Source organism: Camelus dromedarius, chromosome 2 (genome assembly GCF_036321535.1).
Source record: "Camelus dromedarius isolate mCamDro1 chromosome 2, mCamDro1.pat, whole genome shotgun sequence".
NCBI lineage: Eukaryota > Metazoa > Chordata > Mammalia > Artiodactyla > Camelidae > Camelus > Camelus dromedarius.
In genome coordinates, this window is record NC_087437.1 from 75,221,235 (window position 1) to 75,249,087 (window position 27,853).

At 35.2% G+C, this 27,853-nt stretch overlaps 1 protein-coding gene across 6 annotated transcripts in view; it reads right to left on the reverse strand.

Moving 5' to 3' along the window:
* Positions 1-27,853, reverse strand: part of DZIP3 (DAZ interacting zinc finger protein 3) — a 104,206-nt gene that overhangs the window by 55,273 nt on the left and 21,080 nt on the right. For all 6 annotated transcript variants that reach the window (XM_031456135.2, XM_031456109.2, XM_010978399.3 and 3 more), the window contains 7 exons: positions 23,348-23,464; positions 19,845-19,925; positions 18,385-18,509; positions 8,507-8,621; positions 3,159-3,278; positions 1,679-1,780; positions 192-284 (listed from right to left, as the gene is read on the reverse strand). In XM_031456135.2, coding sequence (XP_031311995.1) covers positions 192-284; positions 1,679-1,780; positions 3,159-3,278; positions 8,507-8,621; positions 18,385-18,509; positions 19,845-19,925; positions 23,348-23,464 — 753 coding nt within the window. The remainder of the gene's footprint in view (positions 1-191; positions 285-1,678; positions 1,781-3,158; positions 3,279-8,506; positions 8,622-18,384; positions 18,510-19,844; positions 19,926-23,347; positions 23,465-27,853) is intronic.

The following is a 27,853-nucleotide window of genomic DNA, read 5'->3' on the forward strand; positions in this document are numbered from 1 at the left end:
ATTCTTTAGTACCACTTAAATACGGTTTTGGAGAAATCAAAGCAAAAAAAGGTTAGAGAGCTTAGTCATCATCAAAAAGAACATGGCTAGAATACTATTATTACAATTCCCAAATCTGTTTGAAGTAAAAAATACCATTCTAGTGAAGGAAAGCAAAAAAAAAAAAAAAAGAAGAAGAAAAAGATACTCACCAAAATTTTGACAATTCCAGGTACCTCACATTGAAGCATCCTTACCATGTCACCTGTACATCCTTCTTTCAAACATTTTTTCCCACTAAAACTCTAAAGTTACCAATAGAAAAAAATAATAAATGATCAATAGAAAAAAATACAAATAATAAAATTAGAAAAAACCCAGTGAGGTGCAAATCTGATTATATTTAAATAAAGTTAGAAGCAGATGATGCAGGATGGTAAAACAAAAGATCTGAATAAACATTTGAGAGTTAGCTGTTTAAAGATAGTTCATTTCTTTTATCAACGGATTTCCTATTTAAAATGTATACTAACACTTTTCTCTCATAGTTCCTATTGCAAAATCTTTAAGTAGTTATATTATAACCTAAAATGTACTTGCTACCCCCAGTGAAAGCAACTTCAAGTAAAATATACTAACTAAGTAAGTGCAAAAAAGGAATACTGAATTTCTATCAGATATAAAGATTCCAGGGAAAAAGAAAGTATAAAAATGTTGAGTCCTTTTCCTATCTTCTGATCCTGATATTTCCTCTGGTTAAGTTACTTGGTCTTTTTTTTCACTTCTCTTTCTAAAGTTGAGCAACATTGACTGCCCTAACAATCAAAGAAACTGAAAAGTATTTACACACTGCTTAAAAAATGAATAATAGTGCCTTATATAATGATTTTTACAATGTACAATGCAAGTTCATCTGTTTTATCTGTTACTCCTCACAACAACCTTATGAAGTAGGTATTACTATCCTCACTTTACAGCTTAGAAAAATGAGTCTCATCCTAGTATAAAAAAACAAGTTGGCTCAATCTGGACTTGACCTCTGATCTCCCAACTCCATATACAATGCTTTCTCTATTCTACCACAGTTGGTTTAGGGTTTCTTTGTTGTTTGCACAATGTAAACACTCTAGAACCAAATGTTATAGATCTAACTTAAGGCCATTAGCTCACTGAAGAGTAATTAATATAGAACTGGGCTTTGAATTTCTACTTCGATTTTCGTGGCAAAGAATTCAATTTAGTTATATGACTTCAGGTAAATATAAATAATATAAATTTGTTTTTGAAGACTATAAAATGTATCACTGCTCTATACCCTTAAAATATAACTTACCCTAAAATTGGTATAGTTGTCCTTTTTATTAAGCACTTCTATCTTTGATTCTATGAATTTTATGTGAATATAAGCAACAATTTCTATTCTTGTGTATAAACTTCTAAAGGGAGGATAACAAATTAATAGAAATAAATAAGCAAAGCAACTAACAGTGGTATTTCCTACAAAGACCTATTTAACAAATGGTGATGATGAACAAATATTGAGAAGAAAAGTATCAGAGAGAACAGGGAAAGAAAAATGGAGGGAGTAAAAAAAGGAGAAAGGATGTAAACAGAAAGATGAAAGGGGAAGAGGAAAAAAGAGGAAAGTGCAGATGAGGAAATTGCTGTAGTAGTTTTTAAGGAAGAATAAATATATTACCTGATCATTTTCACCTGGATATTTTAAATTCTTAAACTTTTTCCAACAAATTTTATGGAAATAAACACAACAGCTTTTACTGCACATTAACTGAAAAAATCCCTGGAAAATAATAAAAATAAACTGTTTATATGAAAATGATAATCCATGTAGATATAGAAAATACCACCTTAAGTCACTTTTTAAATTATTCTGTAACTAGATGAGTTTTACATGGCACTGAAAATTTATCAACAGATCACTGGTAATCAAAGAACTATGTAAGTCATTTTTTCATCACTAAAGACAGAAAAATACGCAAGAACTTATACAACTAATATTTTTCATATGCTATATATAACAAAATATCAGAAACTCACTGAGTGATCTTTGTAGAGGAACATGCTGTCTACTCCCACTTCATCTCAAGTTTTACATTTCTCTTTTCCTTCGGCCCCAATTCAATACAATTATTCCCCCAAACTCCTCTGTCACCAATCACTAGACCTAAGATTTGCTGTCTTGGTGATAAGTGGCTCCTGAGCTACTGCATTACCCCAAGGTATAGATTTCTTGCCCTTCCCAGTGTTCCCTCCCTGGGAACTACAGTCCTGCTTCCTTTATATGGGTACATCTCTTGGATGACAAAAATCTAAATTTTGTGGCCAAGACTTCCTGCTGCTACACGGTATACATTTGGCTAGAACCCTGATGCCTCCCTGGGAAACCACAGGACCATATCACCATGTCACCTAAACTAGGACTGAACTTGTCCTGTCCCAAACACTGCATTTCACCAGGTCCACACTTCCCAATACCTGTCTTACCCTAATGAATAGATCCTGGCTTTCTTCTCTTCCTCGTCTACCTCATTTGCTTATACATCATGCCTTTCAACTCAGATTTCTATTGTCTCATAGAAGTGGTGTCAGATTTGCACTGATGGTCAGATCTCAACCTATCTTGTGATTTCCCACAGTCTTATTCTGACAGATCCAGAGAGAACCAGGCTTGAAGTACTTTGATTGTCACATTTCTTCAAATCAAGGCTAGTTATGTGTTGTGTACTCCACCCCTGCCTAAGGTGCACAGAAGAAATAATGACCCTTACTTATTAACATACTTCTTGAGGAGTGACAACCTTTCTCCTTAGTAAAATGCCAACATTCTCAACCTATAACATTTCTAACTATAGAGAATATTTTAGATAATTTCCACTGTATAATTGCAGAAATATTTATTATAACTTCAGAGACACTTGAATATTACAAAAACCTTAGCAAAGCCAATTCATTATTTTATTGATTCACAGACTATAAGTAAGTCTTGATCACTATGAATCTTAAGTTCTCAGAAATATTCAAGCAACCTCTCAATTGCATTATCACTGTAATTATACTCTTTTTAAACAATATTTTGATACATGATAGTGTAACAATTTTTATCTAATTTCAATTTTACAATTAAAAACTTTTTTAAAGTTATTTGATAATTATAATACCTTATAATTGGTGTTCTTTAAAATGTCAGCTTCACAAGATCGCTCACAATCTAGGTAACTGCAAATGGTCTGCTTCATTATATTACCCTCAGTTGTCTTGATGAAATTATTAAGAAGATCCTAAATTTTAAAAATAAAAATATATCTCATGAATTAGTAATAAAAATATTTCCAAGATTTTACCTTAAGTGATATGTCCATTTTACATCCTTTTATGAAAGTGTTGTATTTTTTTAAAATAGTCATAGAACTTATTTCTCATTCAGAGTAAACAATATATAGAAAGGCCCTAAATGAGAAACACTAGATTTCTTATTGAATATGAACAAGGAGAAAGAAAAAAGTCTGTTTGAAGCTATACATCTAGTCACCATTCTAACTCATAGCATAACACCTAGCATGTTCCTATCAAGAATTACTTGCTCTGATATAACAGAGAGACAACAAATCATTGGAAATTCAGATGTCCTTGCTAGAAGTGGCCCCCAGGACACCCTATTGGCAGTGAGATGACTATAGTGATACAACAGGCTGCTCAATGCCAGAATGGGCAGAAGTAGGGTACAGAAATATGTTTTCAGTGTTCAGAGTTACAACTTGGAATGTAATTTCCTATTTTAGAATGCTGATTAAAGGTTTATAAACACAATATAAAGTCTAAGTTAAACAGGTTCTTAATACTGTCCCTTACAGGGACATACTCTTACACACTGAAGGTATACAACATGATAACTAAGCCTCTATAGATTATTTTATGAATCAAGTCAGCATTCATAACATTTCTCAATGACATTCACAATTTTATACAGAATAAAAATGTTTTGACTTAGTTGACAAGGAAATTTTGAATATCAGATTTAAGAGAGAAATAAAGGAGAAGAACTCAAGGACCTATCAGTATGAAAGTAGTATGTCCTGTCAGAATAGCCAACAGTCAAGTGGAGGTGCTGAAAACAAAAGAACAGGACTCCTAACTGTGTATAACTACTGTGATTTCACATATCTAACACTTAACAGTTCAATATTGATCTATTGATCAATATTATTCCTACCAAATCTGTTCCTTGTTCCTTACTCCTCATCTTCTGACCCCAGCCACTGATACTCAGTCATTCAACAAATATTTACTGAGTGCCTGTTATGGGCCAGGTTGTTATGGATGTCAAGGAATGTTATGGGTGTTAAGGATAAAGCAGTGAACTTGGCAGGTTAATACTTAGTCCTCATAGGACTTCCATAGTCTCATCTACCACAATCTACTCAGCTTCAAGCCAACAATCTTGAAGTCATCCATTGCAAAACTATTCCAACACCCTTTGCATGCAATATATTAGCAAGTACTGTTGAGTCTTCTCCCAAAATATATTGCCAACTCTTCTAATTCTCTCTCCATTCTACCACTCCATGTCTTACCTAGATTACTGACTATAACAACTGTCTAATTGGTTCCCCTCTTCCCTGCCTATTGTGCTCCAAAGCACTCTCTACAGAGAAGCACAAGATCACGTCAGTTCCTTGCTTAAAACCCTTCAATGGCTTCCCACTACCTAAAACAAAATCCAGAACCCTTACCAAGGACTGACTGCAAACTGCAGAATTTGAACCCAGTATACTCAGCCATCTCTTGTCCATCTCTTTAAATTCAACTCTAGCCTTACTCACTACACAAGTCACATGATTTTATACTTTAAGTTCCTCAAACTTGGTCTCCATGGCCTAAGGGCCTTTTCACACTCAATCTCATTTACCTTAGAATGCTCTTCCCCTACTCTTTACAGTTAGTTCCATTATCAACCTGCTGCTTCAGCTTAAACATCACCTCCCAGAGAGGCCTTTTCTAACCACTACACAGACACAGATACACATTATGTATTATATACATATATATAAATATGGATATATGCAGATATACATGTGTGTCTGTGTGTTCTCCATTTTCTCTGTCCCAGTTCCTTGTTTTTCTTTAGAACACTACAATTTATAACTATTTTATTAGCTTTAGTTTTTACTTTCTTAACTCCTCCCTTACTGTAAATACAGAAACTATTCAAAGTCCTAAATTCTGTAACTTGTATGGTACTACAATTTGATTATATCATCCAACTGTTTAAAAGTTTTGAGGGGTTTCACGTTACCCTCAAGACAGAGTCTGAGCTCCTTACTTGGCTTACAAAGGCTTACATGACCTGGCTGACTTTTACCTCTAATACATTGTGCATGAAAAAAGGACAGGATGTTATTTTAAAAAAATTCATTACAAGAAAACTTTTGGTGGATGATAGCTGAAATAATCACTGAAATTAAAAATTCAATAGAAACAAGGGTAATGTTGAAAATAATAACCACATGAAAGGACACTGCCCTGCTAGGGTGCTAGTATATATGGGTGTTGGTTAAGCAAATTAAAGCACAGTTTTATGATGAACTATGAAAAAATTATACTGTATAATAACCCAACAACAAGGTGAGCTCATCTAAGGACACATATGAGGATAGGAGCAATTGGGGCAGGGCAGTCCTCTGGTGGTACTCACCTGAAATTCCTCAGTGCCAGATAAAGGGGTACAGGCCAGCCCTGTAAGTTCCCTTAGAAAAACTAATTACAATGTCTGGGAAGTAGGACTTTGGTGGGCTGACAGGCAGAGGCACCAATTAAGAACATGTCAGCCTAGAGCCTAAGCAGGATCATAGAAGCACTCTGCTTTATTAGACATTAAACTTTAATTATAGGATTTTAGAGAAGTATGGGGAGAGAGGGCTGGAGAAGCGTCCGGGGCAGCTGGAATAGTGGCTGGTTACACAACTATTTTCAAAGTAGCAACTATTTTCCAAGCAGTATGGAAATATTTTAACATTATAACAACTAATATGATAGCACTAGTGTACACTGGCTGAATATTAGCTCTATGTAGAAAGATGTAGTTAAGAAAATCTCCTAGAAAGCGGAACAAAAAGACGAAAACTAAAAATTGGCAAAGAAATAAAATCAGAAATTCAGTCCAGGATGTCAAATATCTGAATAACAAACATTTCAAAAAGAAAAGAGAAAATGAAGAAGTCATCAAATAAATAAAATGTAAACCAAAAAAACACATTCAGAACCAAAAAACATAAATTCAAAACACTAGGGATACAGAGAATACCCTAAAAATTACCAGAAAGAAAGAAAAAAAAAAAAAAAAAAACCAAACAGGTTACAAGCAAAAGACAGAATCAGAACACCATCTGATTTCCCAAAAGTACTACTATTGGAAGCTAGAAGATAACAAAAACACAATTTTAAAAACTGAAGGAGAATGATTTTCAACCTATAATGCTATGCCCAGGCAAGGTATAAATAAAGTATATGAAGGATAAATTATTTTGAAACTTGAAGAGTCTCAAAAAATTTACCTCCCAAGCAAGCACCCTCTTCTAGGAAGCTGCTGGATGAGTTATACCACCAAAACAAGGGAGTATACCTAGAAAGAGGAAAACTTGAGATCCAAAAAATAGAGGATCTACACAGGAGAGAGGTGAAGGGTACTCCCAGGAACAGAGTAAAAGGAAACTCTAAGGCTAATTTAATAAATACTTATAACTGTTTGTAGGATGGGGGAAGAAAAGTATGTGTGTGAAGGAGATGTATAACGGAGCTACTAAACCCTCATCTGCCACAGAGGGAAATCAAAAGATAATATCTAAAATGGAGAAATTTTTAAAATAGCAGTAGAGCTTTAAAAAAAATAGGTAAATATCAAAGGAAAATGCCTAGAGGGTTGGAAGAAGTTATCTATAGTCAGGAACTACAATGAGAGACAATGAACCACAGACTATTAATTTTTAAGACTTGTAATATTATTTGACAAACTGCATACATGTATCACTTTGCATAAAATAAAATTTCACCACAAAAAGTTGAAGAAAGAAAAATATTTTAAAAATAGAGGGAAAAGAGAGAAAACCAAGACCAAGTAGGGACTGCTTCAGGTAAACACAGAAATTCAGTATTTTTTTAAATGTATAAAATTATGACTTTATTAAGTCAAAGTTAAAAGTCCTTTGATTATCCTGGCAAACATCAAAAATTGTCTGCTTATTCTATTGATTACTGAGAGAGGTATATTAAAATATGCTACTGAAATTGGGAGTGTTCTATTTCTCTTTTTAGTTCTATCAGTTTTTGCCCCAAATGCTTTGAGGCTATATTATTAGGTATATACAAATTTTGAGTTGTTATAGCCTCCTAGAAAATTAAATTTTTTTATTTTTATAAACATCCCTCTTTATTTTGAGGAATGTGTTTGGCCTTAAAGTCAGCTAAAATAGAAGGATCCAGAAAGGTTTAAAGTAAAAGTTTAGAAGGTATGTCATTATATCATTCAAATACCAATCAAGAGAAACCTAGTGTAGCTATTTTCATATTAAACAAATAAAAAGTGACCACTACAGTTTATCAGATGGGTAAAAATTACCCAAAAAGTAAAGAACGTCCAGAGGGTATGGAGAAATGGAAACTCTCATGCTCTGTCTTAAGAATATAAACTGGTACAAGCTTTCTAGAAGAAAATGAGATATATACAAATAACTTTACAAGTGTGTAAATATTTACTTCACAATTCCACCTTTAAATATTTTTACTAAGGGAATGATGAGAGAAATACAAAAAGATCACTTTCCATAATAGAGAAAAGCAACAATTTTTAGAATAAACTAAATGTTCAATGGCAGGGAACTGGTTAAGCAAATTTAAGAACATTTTTATAATGGACTATGAAAAAATTATACTGTATAATAGTCTACTCAATGGGAAATTCACAATAATATACATTCTCATATTACAAATCAATGCATATATCATACCAGTTTACTAAAAATAAGAGTATTAAACACATGTATGTGTACATGTATGTATGGAAAGACATACATGAAAACACCAACAATGTTTTCTCCATTTGAAGAAATATATGGATGAATTTTACTTTCATCTTTGGCATTTTTACATTTTTCAAGATTTCTGAAGTAAGCATTTAGTACTTTTAAAATTCAAATCAACAACAAAATAATGGTAAACATAATTACAAAAAAGAAGTTAACTATTACATTTAGCTCTAACCATTTGAAGTACTGAACTGGTACATCTTTTAATCTTCTTGTTATTTGGAAATGCTGACACAGCCTCCTCACTTCTCTCTACTTGTTGCACATTCTGCACTAAATAATGGAATCAAGGTTGTTTCTTATATAAAAAGCTAATGTCCAATAAAAGAACGTGTTTCCTATAGAATGATAGTTAGCATAAACTGTACTTTATCAAAGATGATTCTGATTAGCCACAGATGAAATGTTATTCTTCAATAATTTCTTACTTTAAAAGTTGTAGGTAAATCTTCATCTTCCGTAGGATCTATGTCAAACCAATGATCATCTGTATCTCCTATTTCTTGTAAGCTTTTATGAAATTCTAGCAGTCCTCCATTATATCTGCAAAGAATTTTAAAATAAAGTTAGTTTGAATGAGACTTTGTAACTAGATAGTTTACCAATAAGACAAGAAGTAACCCATTTTCTTTCTTTTTTTTTTTTTCTGATAAGCAGGATGGTGATAACCTCTGGCATGCTATAGAAATACAAACACCAGGACTCTCACCTGTGGTAGATGGGGATGAAATACAGGTGGAAGGGGAGGCAATAAATTATGTAGTAGTTCAAGCTTGAACAGTATGGGGGCCATGGTAATTAAAGGGATTGTAGAGTTGGTTGGCTTTTGTTTACTGTCTTGGAAGCCTTGAAGAAAGAGAATGACAGGCACAGGTCAGCCAACTATTGTTAACTCAGGACACAATGAAAGACAGAGGCCTCTATGGGCAGCATTTAAAGAGACCCTCATCTCCTACAGCCATAAAGATAATCTATGCTGAAAAATCAGGCCCAGATTTAATCACAAAGTGTAAAAAACTACTAAAGAGGACCAAATACACAGCCTCAACAGGACTACTACTATAACCAAGAATACTCCAGCGAAAGCTAAAAGGTCACTATGGTAACATTTAAAGAACCCTGATCAACTCTGAATATAAGGGCAGACTATACAGAAAATGAGGCCCAGTATTTAATTGCAAGGGTAGAACAACAGCAAAAACCAAAAGCATAGACCCAACAGGATTACTGTACTATCAGGGCTCTGACAGGGGAACAAGCAGACCATGCAAAAACACCATCTAAGGTACATGTCTCAGAAGATGATGTTTTTCCTTCTCAAGATCCTCCCCTATCTCTACTCTTTGCCTATAGACCAAAAAATCTAAAATCAGGTATAAGCAAAGCCCAAATTGGAAAACAGTGGAAGAAAAAGCTTATTCACCTTAAGCATTGTAGAACTCGACTAGTATGTACCGGTAGGAACTTGTCCGGGAGTGGATGTAAAGACCGTTGAACCAATGGACAAATATACAGCTGGATAAGGAAGTGCATATTGATATGGGACAACTCTCCCATAATTCAGTATTTACTTTCCTAGCAAGGACACCTGAAGCCAGTCCTAACATGCTGTTGAGACGTCTACTTGAAGCATGGACGTAACAATGGCCTTTAGTAATTGAGGTTGAAATGTTGAAAATTTCTTGGCAGAATATTAAAGAAAGCTCAGGGAGATAAAGATGTTGGAATGGACTCACTACGTAAGACCACAGAATCCACCACTAGGCAAGGTTCTCTGGAAAGGCCCAGAGGACATTCCTTCCACTAACACAATAAGAAATACAGAGTGAGAAGGACATCAGTGTCTTTGAGCAGCTCAGTGGTGGTTATTCTCCATAGGCCAGGGATGAAAGTAAATGATGCAGCCAGATGACTGGGCTTTCTAGTGTCAATGATTTGGAAAACGGATTCTCTCCACTGCCCATCAGTAAAGAAAATAAACAGCAGTTCACATATCTGAGAGGACAGAAGTACAGATTCTTTGTCTTGTTTCAGAGCTATGCTAATTTTCTCAATATAGACTAAAGGGATTTTGATCACCCTGACATTCTGTAAAGCATAACACTAGCCAACCATATTGATGACATCATGCTAATGAACAGGAAGCAGGAAGTCTTCCAGATTGTAAAAAACAAGCATGCCAGAGGATAGAGGATCAACCTTACAAAAATCAAAGAACTACCACAAACTGACACTTTTAGGGATCCAATGGTCAGGCCCAGCAGTAATCCTTCATAAGGATTTGCATAAATAAACTTTGCCTAATTCATGCTTAAGATCTCAGCTAAATATTATTTCCTCAAGGAGACTTCTGATTCCTGTAGGGTTCCAGTAAAGACTTAAATTGTTCATTGTATCCTCCTTCACAGCTCTTTATTACATTTCATAGTTGATTACTGATATAACTGATTATTTAATTAAGGTCTATAACCTTCACTATACTGTCAGTTACATGAGGACAGGAACTGTCTATTTTGTAAACCACTTTGTCCCCAACACCTAGAATAGTCTCCAAAATATGATAAATGCTTAGCAAATAAAAATGAATGATGTGGAGACGGAGAAGACGGCGGAGTAGAAGGACGCTCGCAGGTCACCCTCTCCCACAAATACACCAAGACCCACATCTACAGACCTACTAAGCCAACCAGAGCACCTGCAGAACTCTGAGAGAACATCGCCCTCTTCAAATGATAAAGACGCCAAAAATCTGGTAGGAGAAAAGGAAAAAAGAAAGAACAAAAGGCAAAGCAGCACGGGACGGGTCCCGCGGGGAGGGAGCGGCAAAGGAGGACTGGCGCTCGCTCGCTGGGTCTCCCCTCTCCAACTGAGAGGCCAGCGGGACAGAGGGGGAGCCTCTGAGGCTCGGATCTATACAGAGCAGCCCTTGACTGACAGAACTAAGTTAAACGGGCACAGAGCGTTCCCCCAACACCCAGCCTGAGACGCGGGCCAGCAGCGGCGGGCAGGGCCAGGCTGCACAAGCCAGGCGGAGGACGGGGGCGGCTGCACAGAGGCAGCCCCGGGGGAACGCAAGGGGCTGCGCGCCGTGGCTGTGGGTGCACAGGGCAGAACAACCTGGGCCCTCCATAAAACAGCAAGGTTGATGTGCTCTCGGGGGAAGGGTGCACACCCCCATCTCTGAAAACCCGCGGAAAGTTTTCGGGGGAAGAGAGGCGGGGCTCAGGCAAAGCCGCCATATCCTCCGCGATGAGCACCCAGGCGGGGGGCGGGGGCGAAACCTGCATCCGCACCTAAGGGCTTAGCAGCAGCAAAGGCCAGACTGAGACTGGCCTGCAGCCCGGGGCAGACAGGATCCTTCCATCCTGGTTCCTCAGAGAACTTGCTCCACAAAGACAAACAAGGAGCTGGGTTCTGGCTCGGAGCAGGGACAGGGCTGTCCCTCGGTCTTCCCCGAGCCCACCTGCGGAGCGCTGACCAGGGCGGAGCGCGCAGCCGCACAGAGAGCAGAACTACCGGCGGCGCAGGTAGAGCGAGAGCGGCCCCCCGCCTTTCGGGCAGGAACACAGCCCCTGACCGAGGTGCTGGGAGGGGACACGACCCGCCCTCCTACCCGGCCAGTCTGCAACATCTGACTGCGGCATCCGGAGGGGCAGCGACCCGCCCGCCCACAGCAGAGAGCTGCACCTGACCCAGTGTTAGGAGGAGGCGCGATCTGCTTGCCAACAGGTGCTGGGAGCAGCACAGAAGAGGGCGCCAACGGAGGGCCTCTGAAAACAGCAAGCTGAGCTTCCAAAACAGGACGAAGACAGAAAGACTTCACATTAAAAGCACACAGACTCCAGGAGAACACCGACAAACCCCCCCCCCCTTTTTTTTTTTAAATCTGTTTTTACCTGTTCTATTTTCTGTTACTCTTTTAATTTTTACTTCTTAATTCATTTCTATTTCTCTTGGGTTTTGATGTCCTGTTATTGATTAGACACAGGTTTCAAATACATCTATTCATCTCCCCCCCCCTTTTTTGGTAAAGGTTTTAAAAGGACGTCTCAACCTGATTAATACTCTGCTTCAACTCGCTCTTCTATTATTCATTATACACTGTTTTCAAACCCTCTTTCTCCCTTCTTTTAAAATTCTTTCTCTCTCTCTTTTTTTTTCTTTTTTTCCTAAGTTTTATTCCTAAATAGGTATTAGATAGATAAAATCCTTAAGGACCAAAATAAACAACTGATACTTCATAAACCACAGTGCCAGAGAGGTATGAGCAAGATGAAGGAGCAGAAAAACCTTTCCCAATTAAAAGAACAAGAGAAATCCCCTGAAAGAAAGATCAACGAAATAGACATCGATAGCCTACTAGATCAAGATTTCAAAAAAGGAGTGATCAAATTGCTGAAGGAATTGAGATAGTGTTTAGAGATATAAAATATGTCAAAAATGAAATTGAAGCTATAAAGAAGAGCCAAGTAGAATGGGTAAACTCATTGACAGAGATGAGGAATGATCTAATAGCTGTGCAAAGCCGACTAGATAATGCAGAGGAACGAATTAGTGATCTAGAAGACAGGGCAATAGAAAGCACCCATTCAGAAGAACTACAAGAGAAGCAAATAAAAAATAATGAAAATAGCATAAGGGACCTATGGGATAATATAAAGCGTCCCAATCTTCGCATAATAGGGGTCCCAGAAGGAGAAGAAAGATCAAAGGGGATTGAAAAGGTTTTTGAAGAAATCATGACTGAAAACTTCCCAAACTTAGAGAAGGAATCAGATATCCAAGTACAGGAAGCTCAGAGGGTCCCAAACAGGAAGAACCCAAATAGACCCACACCAAGACATATCATAATCAAGATGGCCAGAGTCAAGGATAAAGAAAGGATTCTAAAGGTAGCAAGAGAAAAGCAAAGAGTAAGTTACAAGGGAACCCCCATAAGGCTCTCAGCTGATTTCTCTGCACAAACACTACAGGCCAGAAGGGAGTGGCAAGATATATTCAAAGCCCTGAATGAAAAAAAGATGCAGCCTAGGATCCTTTATCCAGCAAGGCTATCCTTGAGGATAGAAGGAGAAATAAAGAGTTTCACAGACAAGAAAAAGCTGCAGGAGTTTAGCAACACTAAACCCATGCTAAAAGAAATATTGAAAGGGCTATTCTAAATAGAAAAGCAGCAGGATGCTACAGAAATGAGAAACTCACAACTGGAAAGGTGATAACTCATGAATTACAAATAAAGTAAACATGAAATTATAAAAGAAGACATACAAATCACTGAGAGTGGGAGAGGGAGGCAGGGAAATATAGAATATTTTTTTCTTTCTTTTTTAAATTTTTTTTAACAGTAGGATGGGTTTGAGATCATGTTACTATCAGTTTAATAAAAACAGTTATAGTAATGGGTTGACAGATTTACAAAAAAGGGTAACCACAAGCCAAAAATTTACAAAGGAGTCACAAAAATTAAATAAAATCCATGATATTACAAAGGAAAATTACCAAACCACAAAAGGAAGAAGAAAGGAACAAAGAGGATATACCAATTCAACTGCAAAGTTAAGTTCAAAATGGCAATAAACACACATCTATCATTAATTAGTGTAAATGTTAATGGACTAAATGCTCCAGTCAAAAGACACAGAGTGGCAGACTGGATAATAAAGCAAGAACCTTCAATATGCTGCATACAAGAGACCCACTTTAGGGAGAAGGACACATATAGATTGAGAGTGAAAGGATGGAAAAGGATATTCCATGCAAATGGAAAAGCCAAAAAAGCAGGTGTTGCAGTACTGATTTCAGACAAAATAGACTTTAAAACAAAGGCCATAAAGAAAGATAAAGAAGGACATTTTATAATGATTAAAGGAGTGATACAAGATGAGGATATTACACTCGTTAATATATATGCACCCAATATAGGAGCACCTAAGTACATACAAGAATTACTAACAGAGATAAAGGGGGATATTGATGGGAATACAATCATAGTTGGAGATTTTAACACTGCATTAACATCACTAGACAGATCTTCCAGACAGAAAATAAACAAGGCAACAGAGAAATTAAATACTACAATAGAAAAACTAGATTTGGTGGATATTTTCAGAGCATTACACCCCCCAAAAATAGGATATACATTCTTTTCAAGTGCACATGGAACATTTTCCAGGATCGATCATGTACTTGGGCACAAAAGAAACCTCAACAATTTTAAGAAGATAGAAATTATCTCAAGCATCTTTACTGACCACAATGCCATGAAACTGGAAATCAACAACAGAGAAACAAAGGAGAAAAAGAGGAAAGCATGGAGATTAAACAATATGTTATTGAAAAAACAATGGATCAATGAGGAAATCAAAGCTGAAATTAAAAAATACCTTGAGACAAATGAGAATGAAAGCACAACCACTCAAAACCTATGGGACACAGCAAAGGCAGTGCTAAGAGGGAAGTTTATAGCGATACAGGCCTTCCTCAAAAAAGAACAATCTCAAATAAACAATTTAACCCACCACCTGAATGAATTAGAAAAAGAAGAACAAAAAGCCCCAAAAAGCAGCAGAAGGAAGGGAATAATAAAGATCAGAGGGGAATTAAATACAATAGAGATTAAAACAAGACCATAGAAAAAATCAACCAAACCAAAAGCTGGTTTTTTGAAAAAGTAAATAAAATCGACAAACCTCTGGCCAAACTCACAAAGAAGAAAAAAGAGAGAGCACAAATTAGCAAAATAAGAAAGGAAAATGGAGAAATTACAACAAACAAAATAGAAATACAGAATATCATATGAGAATATTATGAAAAACTGTATGGAACCAAACTGGATAACCTAGAGGAGATGGACAAGTTTCTGGAAACATACTGTCCACCAAAACTGAATCAAGAAGAATCTGAACACTTGAACAATCCGATCACTAGAAAGGAAATAGAAATAGCAATTAAAAACCTCCCTACAAATAAAAGTCCAGGACCGGACGGCTTCACCGGGGAATTCTACCAAACATACAAAGAAGAACTCATACCAGTCCTTCTCAAACTCTTCCAGACGATTGAAAAGGAGGGAATACTCCCAAACTCATTCTATGAAGCCACCATCACCCTGATACCAAAACCAGGCAAAGACACTACAAAAAAAAGAGAATTATAGGCCAATATCACTGATGAACATAGACGCCAAAATCCTCACCAAAATTTTGGCAAATACAATCCAACAACACATAAAAAAGATTATACATCATGACCAAGTGGGGTTCATCCCAGGGACACAAGGCTGGTTCAACATACGCAAATCAATCAGTGTAATACATCACATCAACAAGAGAAAGGACAAAAACCACATGATCATCTCAATCGATGCAGAAAAAGCATTTGATAAAATTCAACACCCATTTATGGTAAAAACTCTCGCCAAAGTGGGTATAGAGGGAACATATCTCAACATAATAAAAGCTATATATGACAAACCTACAGCCAGCATAGTACTCAACGGTGAAAAACTCAAAAGCTTCCCACTAAAATCTGGGACAAGACAAGGATGCCCACTATCACCACTCCTATTCAACATAGTCCTGGAAGTCCTAGCCACAGCAGTCAGGCAAGAGAAAGAAATAAAAGGGATCCAAATTGGAAAAGAAGAGGTAAAAGTGTCATTATATGCTGATGACATGTTACTATATATAGAAAACCCTAAAAGGTCCACACAAAAGCTACTAGAGCTGATTGAAGAATTCAGCAAGGTAGCAGGTTACAAAATTAACGTTCAAAAATCAGTTGCATTTCTTTACACTAACGATAAATCAACAGAAGAAGAAAGTAAAGAAACAATCCCCTTTAAAATAGCACCCAAAGTAATAAAATACCTTGGTTAGAATAAATCTAACCAAGGAGGTGAAAGAATTATACACAGAAAACTATAAACCATTGATGAAGGAAATTAAAGAAGACTTTAAAAAATGGAAAGATATTCCATGCTCTTGGATTGGAAGAATCAATATTGTTAAAATGGTCACACTGCCCAAGGCAATCTACAGATTTAATGCAATCCCTATCCAATTACCCAGGACATATTTCACAGAACTAGAACAAATCATAATAAAATTTATATGGAACCATCAAAGACCTAGAATTGCCAAAGCATTACTGAAGAGAAAGAAAGAGGCTGGAGGAATAACTCTCTCAGACTTCAGACAATACTATAGAGCTACAGTCATCAAGACAGCATGGTATTGGTACCAAAACAGACATATAGACCAATGGAACAGAATAGAGAGCCCAGAAATGAACCCACAAACTTTTGGTCAACTCATCTTCGACAAAGGAGGCAAGAATATACAATGGAATAAAGACAGTCTCTTCAGCAAATGGTGTTGGGAAAACTGGACAGCAGCATGTAAAACAATGAAGCTAGAACACTCCCTTACACCATATACAAAAATCAACTCAAAATGGATTAAAGACTTAAACAAAGACAAGATACAATAAACCTCCTAGAGGAAAACATAGGCAAAATATTATCTGACATACATCTCAAAAATTTTCTCCTAGAAGAAATAAAAGCAAGAATAAACAAATGGGACCTAATGAAACTTACAAGCTTCTGCACAGCAAAGGAAACCAGAAGTAAAACAAGAAGAAAACCTACGGAATGGGAGAAAATTTTTGCAAGTGAAACCGACAAAGGCTTGATCTCCAGAATATATAAGCAGCTCATACGACTCAATAAGAAAAAAATAAACAACCCAATCCAAAAATGGGCAGAAGACCTAAACAAGCAATTCTCCAAGGAAGACATACAAATGATCAAAAAGCACATGAAAAAATGCTCAATATCACTAATTATCAGAGAAATGCAAATCAAAACTACAATGAGGTATCACCTCACACCAGTCAGAATGGCCGTCATTCAAAAATCCACAAATGACAAATGCTGGAGAGGCTGTGAAGAAAGGGGAACCCTCGTACTCTGCTGGTGGGAATGCAGTCTGGTGCAGCCACTATGGAAAACAGTGTGGAGATTCCTCAAAAGACTAGGAATAGACTTACCATATGACCCAAGAATCCCACTCCTGGGCTTGTATCCAGAAGGAAATCTACTTCAGGATGACACCTGCACCCCAATGTTCATAGCAGCACTATTTACAATAGCCAAAACATGGAAACAGCCTAAATGTCCATCAACAGGTGACTGGATAAAGAAGATGTGATATATTTATACAATGGAATACTACTCAGCCATAAAAACTGACAACATAATGCCATTTGCAGCAACATGGATGCTCCTGGAGAATGTCATTCTAAGTGAAGTAAGCCAGAAAGAGAAAGAAAAATACCATATGAGATCGCTCATATGTGGAATCTAAAAAACAAAAACAAAAACAAACAAACAAAAACAAAGCGTAAATACAGGACAGAAATAGACTCACAGACAGAGAATACAGACTTGTGGTTACCGGGGGGTGGAGGGTGGGAAGGGATAGCCGGGGATTTCAAAATTGTAGAATAGATAAACAAGATTACAGTGTATATAGCACAGGGAAATATACACAAAATGTTATGATAACTCACAGAGAAAAAAATGTGACAATGAGTGTGTATATGTCCATGAATAACTGAAAAATTGTGCTGAACACTGGAATTTGACACATTGTAAAATGATTATAAATCAATAAAAAAAGTTAAAAAAAAAATGAATGATGCTACAAATGGCTAAGGATCTACATGTGGGAAGTGAACAGGTAGTCCATATAGGTTCCCCTGCACAATTTTACTAAATATGTAATACCCAATACTCCCAAACTCAGCATTTGGACACTTTCAATGCATTATAAGCTCATTTGTACCTTAAACACCTATTCCAAGTGGTAATATTAATAACTACAACCAATAATTATTATTAAGAATAGCATTTTTGTGTCCTGGTCTTTATGTTAATCACCTGCAATGTCCTTATGAGGTGGGTACTATTATTAGTTCCAAAGATAAGGAAGCTTAGCAACATTAAGTTTCCTAGAGTCATATACTAGGTAAGTGGTAGAAAATGTATTGAGCCCAAGTCTGTTAGACTCCAAAGCCTATGTTCCTAATGCCTATACTATACTGCCTTTTACTGATATGGCCTGTTAAGTTGGATATTTAATATGTTCAAGAATATTAAAGAAATTACCTATAGAATCAGTGAAGAAGAAAAGAATTAGGAGAGCACAATGTCGTAATCCCTGGTATACTGTGCAAACTTTATTCCCATTGCATAATGCTGAAAGTTGACAGGCAAGATCTACCCGTTAATTAAAACCCTTACCTCTTCTGGGCACATCGAAGCAAACCACGTCCAAAATAAACTAAAGACATAAAATTTTCACAAATTTCATTTTCTTGGATCACCATCTTCATCACCAGAAATTTATTCTCAGCTTCTATATAATCCTGTAGTAATATAAAACTAGGTTTGGCTGATGTAAAAGGCATTTTTTTTCTTTTACAATAAACAATTATTCCCCAAACTGGAGGTTAGAGCAGCTTTAATATTGACCCAGTCATTTGGTTATTTATTCACATCTCTAATCTTAGCATCTCTGTATATGATCACATAGATAATGTACTCAGTGCTTAAAATACTTATTACAAAAGAACTTAAGATCTTTAACCAATGTTTCAAAGTGAACATTAAAACAATAACATTTTTTATATCAAAAACTGACAAATATTACTAGCCAAAATAAGGGCTTTTCTTATGACTATGGAACATAATTCTTTATAATTCTTCCTAATTTTTCTTTTTGATTAAAGCACAAATCTTCCTAATTTTTCAAGTGGGAAATAAGTGACTTTTCAAACACACAGTCTCTTTTGGGGAAGGACTATCTTGTTTATAGCAATATAGCTAAGACGTAAAGGTCAGAATCAGTTCTAATAATAGCTTCAGTTATCATTATTAAAACAGGCATCTGAATCACTTTGCTGAAATACAACATTGTATATCAACTGTACATCAATAAAAAGTTGTTTATTTTGGAAAAAAAAAAAAACAGGCATAATAGTCTTGGTCTCCCTGGGGCAAAATGCTGCATGGCCTCATTTTAAAATACTCTCTAGCATATCACACAAAACAATACTTAGCATTATGTGAAATTATTTAAAATGGAAATGTTTTCAGTTTGGTGCTTATAAATTCTACTTCATATAATTAACAAGTCAGATTTATATACTTAATTTATGAAATGAAGTAGAGTATAAATTTAGAAATATAAAAAGTAAAAGAGATATCAAGGCTGCAACTGAGAAATTAAAAATAAGAAAAAGAGAATGTTAAATTTGTAAGGACCCTTAGAAATCACCTAGTTATCTCCCAGATTTTTACTTTTTGCACTTCACTTTATTAGACAAAGAATTTGAGGTAAAACTTATATTTTACAAAAATGTAAGATAAAGACCAGAGAGATTAAATTACACTAGAAAATGTGTTAAAACATACTGTATAAGTGAAAGAAGCTAAACAATTTTCTGTTTTACATAAATGGTAAGTATTTCAAAGATAAATAAAATAACAAAAGTTATAAGCTAACATTGTTTCCTCTATCAGTATTTTTAGTTTCACAATATAGTCCCAGGAATAATTACTCTACATTCAAATATATGATAGAAAGGTCACTGAATGGTTTCAGTTTTTAGAGAATTTCAAAAATCAATGTTTTAATTTGTTAAAATGAAGTCAGTGTATGTGAAGAGATTTATAATGGGCAAATAAAAGATTCTACATACCTCTTTCTTTCCTCTTTCAGTGAGTGCTACTCCATACAAAAACAGTAATGTCAAATAATAACCAATATTAATCTGATGTGCCTAAAAAGACAAAATACATTTTAGTTGATTATTTAGACTAAGCTATTTTTCAGTATAGCAAGCTTAATTAAATATCCTAGGCCTATTTAGTAACTATTAAAAATAGTTAAAGTTATTACTATATTATCAACCATCTAGTAATCACTATATAGAATGCATTTTAGATGTATTTAATAATTTGTCCTACAAGAAAGGTAGTCAATAATCTTGAAACAAAACATTCGAGTTTGATCAAAGAAAATGAAAGCAAATGCCATCAAGATTTGTTATACTAAATCTTTCCAAAAAATTCTAATTCTCTCTTTCCTGCACTCTTTTTCTTTCTCTCTCTCATTATATTTTAGGTATAAGAACAACAAACACCCAAGTATCTACCATTTAGCTTAAAAAATAAAATAATCTCTTAAGTCAAAGTCTTTTATTGTCCATGTGTGGGTTTTGTTACAACACTATAGATATAAAGTTTATCACTTATTTAGTGAAAAATTAAAACATGAATATTTCCTTCATTTAAAAACGGTCTATGTTAAATTAAAGATGGAGAACAGATCAGGGATTAGGGAGGATAAAGGGTACGTGTGACTATAAAAGATTAGCATAAGAGATTTCTGTGGTGATGAAATAGTTCTTTTATTCTGATTGCAGTAATGGTTACAAAAATACACACTTGTGATAAAACAGCATAGAACTATACATACCTGTGCATAAAAAATTTATCCTAGCTGGGAATGCTATCCTTAGAAAGACCTGCTTACAAGGCTAACCCTTGGATGGTGTCTGGAAATCTGCATCTCAAGAGTATTCCCACTGTTCTCTAACTGACAGGGGTGGCTCACTGTGCCTAGACTGCGCCCACTATGACATTTAAGCTGAACATCTGGGAGTTTCTTCTCAGAGTCTGGAATTTTGACACATGCTAGGCAGAGGGTGCCTACATGATCAACCTCCAATAAAAATCTTGAGCACTGATTCTCTAATGGACTTCCCTGGGCAGAAATCACACACAGACTGCTGCATTTTTGTTGTGGAGGGGTGATGAAGAGATGTACTCTGTGTGACCTCTCATAAAAGGGAGAAAACATAAGAAACCTGAAGATGAATTCCTCTAGACTGCCTATGTTTTAACCCTTATGGTCTGGGTATGTATTTTTACTATATCACTTTAATAAATTTCAGCATGAGTACAGCATTACACCAAATCCCATGAGTGCTTCTGAACACAGGGGCCTTAGAGACCCCTGACACAACACCCATGTACCAGTGTCAACTTCCTGTCTTGATAATATTTTGTTGTTCTATAAGATGTAACTATTGGAGGAAACTGAAGGGTACACCAGGACCTCCTTGTACTTTTGTATTTTACAGCTGTATTTTTGCAACTTCTGTGCATCTAAAATTATCTCAAAATAAAAAATTAAATAAATTTTCTACAGAGAAAAGCATTATTCATTCTGCTCATAAGCTCTGTATTGACTAAAGAGAATAACCATATCTTTTGCCACATTAACTTTTTTCACTGCTAAAACATACTAAAACAGGATTCTTTTTTTTTCAGGTACATAAGGATGATAAACATCTAAAGAATATAAGCTTTTCTTTTATACTGATCTAACTGTATTCTCTCATCTAGCACACTTCTTACAGCCAACAGTATATATTTATAACTGGCTGAGGTTAAGAGTTTGGCTTCAAACTGAGTGGAAATAAGACATATGTGCTTGTTCTCAATGGACTGAGTTTATATACACAAACTCCCCTGTAACATCTAATTTGTTTCCATCTTCAAATTCCTATCTCTGCAGAAGCTCTGAAGCCAAGACTACATGGGTTTGTATCTTAACTTCACTACTTAGTACTTGATAAATTAAGCAAATTATTTAACCTCCATGCCTGTTTCTAACCTGTAAAATGGGAATAATGAGGTAGGGTACTTGTGAAGAGTAAATCCTTACAAAGTGCTTAGAATAGTGTCTGTTATATAGCAAACACTAAATAAGTATGAGCTATTATTTTTTAACTTTTAAAAAACTAGCTTCATGAATAATAAAACAAAGCATGTAGTTCATACAGTTCTAAACAAAAAGAGCATTTGAGAACAATATAAAGTAGTAACAGTAGTAACTCTATAATTAGAAACAGAAGGTTAAGAATTTAAAGATGCAAGTGGTACATTTCTAACCTAAATGCCCTGCCCTTTCCTCCCTACCCTGCCCCCACTGACAGAGATTATTTCAGGTAGCAAATGGAAACAGAGATGTTACCAGCAGCTGTCCCCTACCCCCACCCTACTGCCACTTCCTACAAGGTTGCCTCAACTCTCCTTGGTGGCCCCGAGGAACAGGGAGAGCCGAGGAACAGGGAGAGCCGTTTGGATACAGCAGCAGGCTGCTCTGATCATGACAGTTCCAATTCTGCTCATGAGTGCCATCAAGAGAAGAAACATTTTCATTCTTAGTGTAAGACTCATTTCTAAAGTAACATTCAGGTAAAGAAGTCTAAGCAACCAGCATCTATTGATGCTGATTTTATAATGATTTATTTCACTGCTTAGCAACCTGGTCAATGGGAGAAACAGCAGGTCTGCAGCATCCCAGAAGTTCTTGGGATTACATGCTGCTGCAAACTCCCTTTTCTTTGTTCTCTCTTTGACTCCATCTAGAATCCCTTTATGGTGGAAATATATCGCCTCTTAGAACCTGTCCTGAGAGTCCTAAACAAGGAAGACTTTTTCATCTCTTTGTACACAATTATAATATAGTATGTTGTGTCTTAGGCTACTTTGTTTGATGCCTGGGTAGTTCTTTCTTGGAGATAACTCTAATACATCTCTTACATGTGTGTAAAACTTCATTTACTGAATTAATTATTCAAAGACCTGATCTTTCCTTTTATGTCCTATACTATTGGCCTTGATTTCTGATGCAATGTTTACTTTTCCTCAGATTTGTCTATTTATTTCTAAAGTATCATTTGACCTTGAACATATAAATATGTCTCATCAATTTTATCTCATATAATTACTCAATAAAAGACGGTAGAAATTCCAATTTTTACAAGAACAGAAATACCAGTAGAAAGAGGAGATGATTAATCATTAAGGGGAAAGGAAGGAGTAGTTTTTGAAGTTCACGACTCTCCATTTCTAATTGGGAAAGCTTATTTTTACTAGTTCAAGTTTCTTTTTATTTAAGATGAACAATTTTATGGTAGGAAGGAAACTAGAATAGGCTTATTAAAGAGATGCAGTCATAAGAAAGTACAAGACACAGAAAAGAAGTTAATTTATCTGTACCTTTCTCTAGAGGTAAATGAGGAAAATATAAATTGGCCTACACCTTAAAATAAGCATTCATTAGCAGTTCTCTCATTGAAGAATGTTGTCCAAGTCCATTATTTCAAACTTTCAAAATTAAAACACTTACAGTATAATTAGTAGCTTGAATGTTCCTAAGTGCTGCTTCCAGTTGTGTTATTAAGAAACGTAACGTCAAAGCAGGAACAATTTCCTCCCCATTCTGGCTGTTAGCTGCAACTTCTCTCTATGGAAAATAATTGAATTGAAAATTTCCTTAACTCAGAACAAACACCCACATATATTTTTATAATACAAATAATACATGCTCATTGTAGAAAATTTGGAGAATAGAGATAAAGATGGTTTAAAAAAATCCATATGACCTAGATAAAACTGTTCTCATATGGATTTGTTTCTAAGTAGTTTGACAAATCTTCTTAGTAACTATTTCCTCAAAACACTAAAAAGCATCCCTATGCCTGCCAAGGGCTTGGCAACATCTACTCCTACTCAGAGGAAAGTCATAATTCCACTTCATTCTCATACCTTCTATTCCCTAACAGCTAAAATCTTCCTTCCAGACCTGAACCTTCAGTAAAAAGGAATGCTGGCAGTAAAAATACTAACATCAGGGCAAACCATCTTATGCTGTCATCCAATTGGAACAAAGCTAATATATGATTTATTATATACCATAGTTTGTTATTTACATGGATGAAATGAAAGGAAGAACTATATCTTATCTTTGTGTCCATTCTCCAATCCTGTGTACCCGTAAGTGCTTGGCTTAAATTACATTATGTGTTTAATGATGTATTATCTATGTGGGAAGTTTAATCTACACTTTTCATAACTTGTTTTCCAGTATATAATACTTTCCTGTTTTTTCTCCTAGCCTAACCATACACTTTACTTCAGTCTCTCTAACACTCAATTTAATGAACCTCTTCTCCCTCAATACATATTCCCTAAATAAAGTAATCCACTGTCACCTTTTTAAATACATCTACAAACAATATTTAAAAATTTGACATTCTCCAAATTTATATTTCAAGCTCAGAACTATCACCTAAATTCCAGACTCACAGATCTAAGTATTTACTCAACAATATCTCTTGAATTTAAATAAGTATATAAAACATAACACTGAAGTTCCACCTTTGCCAAACAGTTTAGGTAATTTCAGAACAATTCTCTCAATGAGAACTAAAAAAGCTGGATAAAATATAAAAAACATTTGTTTTGAAAGCAATGCAAAGCTACCAAGGCACTGAAAATCTCTGGGGCCAACTTGCAAGAGAGGAGGAAGGCCCGGAGACATGAGACTGAATTTTGGAGCCACTTTTCTCCCTAAGCAATTGCTGTATTCTGTTGTGGCTGAGATGCCAGGCAGGGCTTTCAGCAAGCATGCAGAGTTCAGGGGAAAATTGGAGTGTGTGACCTGACAAGGAAGAGGGGCCCTGGCAAATACCTTATTCTTTTGGTTTGGACCCTGAAGAAATTTACCCTTAGAGTAAAAATGTCTGTTTTGGTTCCAGTTGGAAGCAGATCCTGATACAAGGATTTGAATGTAAGTAGTAGAGATGCAGAGAATAATGGTAGGGGAGTGGAGAAATGAATCAGGGAAGAGAAAGCAGCTTTAAGTTAATAGGTACGGTATTAAGCTAGTTACCCACAGCGGGTGACTAGGATTAATACAATAGGAAAACACGGAAAAATTTAAGCCTCAGTATTATCCAACTCAAGGGGAAAGAGAAATGGGATATTATAACTCCCAAGGCTTATTGATTGAGTGCTTTCTGAGGTAAGGGGGGGTGGTGGTGGCAGTGTTAATTCCTTAGAACCTATGAACTGCCATGAGAAGTACAGCCTTCTGTAGTTCCAGAAAAAAAAAAAAAAAAAAAAGGCCTGAGGCATAGAAATGGAGATATTGAAAATTGTCCAGAGTATACTGAAATGATAGCATACAAGGGGCCATCGGGTATGGGCAGGGCACTAATAGTATCTGCTACAAAAGGTCAATCATAAATAGACTCTTCTTCACAAAACAGAAGTAAAGCTTGGAATCATTTCAATCACTAGCAGAATTAAGTGATATGCCAGAAAAGCACAAATATGCATTAATAAGAAAGATTCTGTCCTGTTTTTCTAGTTCTTCTCAAAGGAAGGTTGCTCTAAACCAACCTAGGCAGCCACAGCAAGTAGCAGAATTCTGTATTACCCTTTAGATGACTATGGATTTTAAAAAACTTTATTGAGATATAATTAACCTATAATATATTTTTGGTGTACAACATAGTGATTTGATATTTTTCTTATGACATCATTATGAAATAATCATTGCAATAAGACCAGTTACTATCCATCACCATACAAACTTGTTACAATATTGATTATATTCCCTTTGTGTACATTACATCCCCTTGACTTACTTATCTTATAGCTATAAGTCTGTACCTCTTAATCCCCTTCAGACAAAACAGATGGCTATGGAAATTGTATTGATGTTTTCACATTCATTCATGATTTTGGTTATTTTTACCCTCTGTTTTTTTTGAACATTCTTATCAAGCATTCATCAATTTTAATGGTCTTTTCAAAAAAAGGCAAGTTTTGGTTTTACTGACCTCTTCCATTTTGTTTTATTCTATTTCATTAGGTTTTGCTATCTTTATTACTTCTTTTTTTCTACTCTACTTTTAACTTGCTGTTCTTCATTTAACTTCTTGAATTTTATGTTTGGATAACTGCTTCTTTTTCTACTATATGCATTCCAAGCTATAAATAATCCTTGCAGCACAGCTTTTATCTAATAACACAAATTTTCACATATATTTCTCATTCAGTTCCAAAATTCATCTAATGTCTAGTGTGCTTTCTTCTTTGACACCTGGGTTAACTATATATATCTTAACTTAGAAACAATGGTTTTCTAGTTTATCTATTTGTAACTGATTTCTAAATTAATTGTACAGTAGTTAGAAAACATACTCTACATCTTTTAATTCTTTAAAATCTGGTAAGACTTGCTTTGTGAACTAGTATATGGTCAATTTTTATAAATGTTCTATGTGCACTTAAAAAGAATATATACTTTGCCATTGTTGACTGCAGTGTTACACATATTAGTCAGATCAAGTTTGGTATAGCTCTACCAATTTTGTGTTCATGTTCTATCAGTTCTTTAAGAGAGCAATGTTAAAATCTCCCATTGGAATTGCTGATTTGTCATTTCCCCTTCAGTATTACCAATTTGTTATCTTATATGTAAAAGTTCTGTATGTATTTGGGTCTACCTCTGGAATTTCTCTTCTATTTTCTAGACTTGCCTGTAGAGTCAAGAGCAAATGACACAATCTTTTAGTTATTAGAGCTTCATAGTAAGTTTTAATATCAAAGTGGGCAAATTTCTAGCCACTCTTTCCATATTCTTCTGTATTTTCTTTGCTATTATTCCTTTAATATCCCATTTGAACTTTAAAATTAGCTTTTAGTAACAATAACAAAAAAATCCTTCTGTTATTTTTATTGTTCAGTATGTAATATCTGTAAATATCAATTTCAGGAAAATTGACATCTTTCTCAGATTGTGTCTTCCTACATGTATTGCTTGCCATTCAGGTCTTCATATCTTATCTTTAATAGAGTTTTAGAGATTTTTATTTATTGTTTTAATATAGTGTATTGATTTCTAAACTTACCGTGAAGAAAATTAGGGTGTAGAGTATTCGGTAAAGACCTACCCCTAGAGATTTTGACTCTTTAGAACTAGTATGGGGTCAGATGGGTTCATGTAAGTGGCTTTGGAAAAACTTTGAGAAACATTTGTTTATATCTTATATATTTCTTAAGTGTTTCCCTGGGTATTTTATCTTTTTTGTTGCCATAATAAATAAAATACTTTTAGTACATTTTTACCTTCTAATTTGCTACTGTGTATGTGTATACACACACACACATATGTATTTATACATATATAAAAAACTGATTTCTATTTCTTGTTGTTGTTTCTCAGGGATTTCCAAAAAAGAAGGAAACAGTGGCATTATTCCATCAATTTCAAACCAGAATTCATATTGTGATAAATTCACTTCAGTTGAGGTTATAATTGTATATTAAGTCTTTGATATTTTCAGGTTTTTTTGAATTTTTAATCATAATAATATTAATTTGTTTCATAGAAACAATTAATGATATATTATTTCACAGAAAAGGCAAATGTGGCCTTTTCAAGATATCTAAGGTGTTCTGCTCCCTCCTCCTAATTAATTGTCACAAAGAAAAGGGTAGATCATTTTCTTTAACTTTGGGAAATTACATTAATTTATAAACTGATACCCATCTTGTGCTGAGTTTCACAAATTATTACCTAGTAAAACTATTTGTGGAGCAAATCTATAATGCATTCTCTAGAATATTTATCTCATTTAAAATCTAAAAGTCTTACTATTTTTCTTTATATCTTATATTTTTGAAAAATCTGTCAACATTTTACAAATTAGGAAAACTGAAAGCAGTCTGCTCTCCCAGGGGCACATTGTGGGCTATGAATTAGAACAAACACTAAACCTTACAGTCAACAGCTTATAAACTACTAACCCACATTTCTACCATTATTCTTGAAAGGCTAGCA